The 2,185-nt window shown below is 63.6% G+C and overlaps 1 protein-coding gene across 1 annotated transcript in view; it reads right to left on the reverse strand.

The window, feature by feature from the left end:
• The window catches only part of PTSG_12662 (uncharacterized protein), a gene marked incomplete at both ends in the record, with an annotated part of 4,006 nt that overhangs the window by 822 nt on the left and 999 nt on the right, over positions 1–2,185 (reverse strand). Inside the window, one exon of the mRNA XM_004991716.1 lies at positions 49–2,163. Within this exon, the coding sequence (XP_004991773.1) occupies positions 49–2,163 (2,115 nt within the window). The remainder of the gene's footprint in view (positions 1–48; positions 2,164–2,185) is intronic.

Here is a 2,185-nt window from a genome sequence, read left to right on the forward strand (position 1 = left end):
CGTGTCAATGTCGGAGGCGAACGACGCATCCGAGTACGCTGAGAGCACGCCGTCGGCAGTGCTTCCGTTGCTGGCGTCGCCAGTGGCGGCGTACTTGATGGTGTAGGACAAGGTGCCCTTGATGTAGCGAAGAAGGTGCTTGGCAGCCTTCCAGTGGTCCATGCCGAAGTGCTGCATACGGCGAGACAGGATGGAGACAGCCGCCGAGATGTCTGGGCGCGTCATCGTCGCAGCATAGAGGAGGGAGCCAAGCAGCTCGCGGAACGGCACATCCGGGAGTGGCTCCTCCTTGTCGGCTGGCTTGTCGACGTAGCCCGTGCAGAGCGGCGTGCCGACAGGCTTGCAGTCAGCCATGCCGAAGGTCTCCAGCACGTTGCGCAGGTAGTGCACCTGGCTCATGGTGACGGTATTGGCCTTGCGGTCGTGCTGCACCTTGATGCCGAGACATATGTCTGGGCTGCCCAGGTCCTTCATCTTGAAGCGCTTGGAGATGGCCTTCTTGAACGCGGCCATGTCGCTGTCGCCGTCGGCGAAGATGAGCAGGTCGTCCACGTAGACGGCAACCCACATCACTTTGCCACCCTTGCAGGTGCGGCGGTAGATGCAGGCGTCCGTGGCTGTGGCGACGAAGTCCTGCTCGCGCATCCAGGCGTCCAGCGTGTGGTTCCACAGGCGCGGGCTCTGCTTCAGCCCATACAGCCCGCGCTTGAGGCGCAGGACCGTATTCGGCGAGAAGATGCCGTCGACGGCCGGTGGCTGGACGTAGATCTCGTGATCTACGGGCGCGTTGAGGAAGGCCGTGTTGACGTCCATCTGCTGGATGTCCATGCCACGCGCGACGGCCATGGCGAGCATGGTGCGGATGGCTGCGATGGTAGCCGTCGGAGCAAAGGTGTCCGTGTAGTTAACACCGTGGACCTGGGAGTAGCCCTTGGCAACCCAGCGCGCCTTGTACTTGATTACCTTGCCCTGGTCATCGCGCTTCTTCCGAAAGATGACCATGCTGCGGAGCACCTTCTGGCCCTTGGGAAGGTCAGCGCGAGGCACGACGTCGTAGACGTCATTGGCCTGCATTGCCGCAAACTCGTCCAGGATGGCTTGGCGCCACTCCTCAGAGTCTGGCGAGGCAAGCGCCTCCTTGACGGTGGCTGGCTCAGCTGACGTGACAGCACTGCCAGCAGCGATGTCTGGTAGATGACCACCCACTGCTGATGTCTTCTCCCCCGTACCAGCAGCGCTGGTGGCAACGTGACACGTGGTGGTTGAGTCACCAGAGGTGTCCTTGTCGCCGAGGGTCTCGGACACCAGCAGCTGGTCCCAGACGGAGCCGCCAAGGGCGCGTGGCTGGAGCTGCGGCTCCCCCGCACGTGGTGCAGTGGGAGCGCCGGTGGCACTGTCCTCGGTCGAACGCTGAGCGGTCTTATTGGCATGCGAAGCAGAGGCACCGCTGTTGTCCTGCTCTTGCTGCTGCTGAGAGGAGGCGACGTCCTTGTTCTTGATGGCGCCGAAGCGAGCGTGGATGGTGTGGACAACGCGTCGCGTGTCCGGCATCCAGACGACGTGGGCCTGGTCCTCCTCGGCGAAGCCGACGTAGACGCCGACGCGTGAGCGTGGGTCAAGCTTGTGCCGCGTGCTGCTCTTCTCCACATGCACGTAGGCCGGCGAGCCGAAGACGCGCAGCAGGCTGACGTCGAAGGCGTGCCCAGTCAGGGCCTCGAACGGTGACTTGTCCTTGAGGCTCCTGCGTGGCGCGATGTTGTGCAGCAGCGTGGCGTGTTGCACGGCGAAGTCCCAGAACGGCTTGTCCAGGTCCGCAGCAAACAGCATTGTGCGTGCCGTCTCGAAGAGGGTGCGGAAGGTGCGCTCTGCGGATCCGTTCTTGGCCTGCGAGTGCGGTGGCGAGAAGCGCTGCTTGATGTCGAAGGCCAGGCACAGGTCGGTGAAGTCCTGGCTCTTGAAGACGGCGTCGCTATCCGTCTGCAGCGTGGCGTTGACGATGTGACGGTCCTTGCGCAGTTGCTCCAGGGCCGCACCGACCTCGTTCTTGTGCCGGATGAGAAACGTCCAGGCGAAGCGCGTGCAGTCGTCGATGAAGGTCAGCGCGTAGCGTGCACCTCGCAGCGACGTCTCCTCCAGCGGACCGGCGATGTCGGCGTAGAGCAGCTGGCATGGCCCAGCGCTACGT

Source organism: Salpingoeca rosetta, assembly GCF_000188695.1.
Source record: "Salpingoeca rosetta unplaced genomic scaffold supercont1.19, whole genome shotgun sequence".
Lineage (NCBI taxonomy): Eukaryota > Choanoflagellata > Craspedida > Salpingoecidae > Salpingoeca > Salpingoeca rosetta.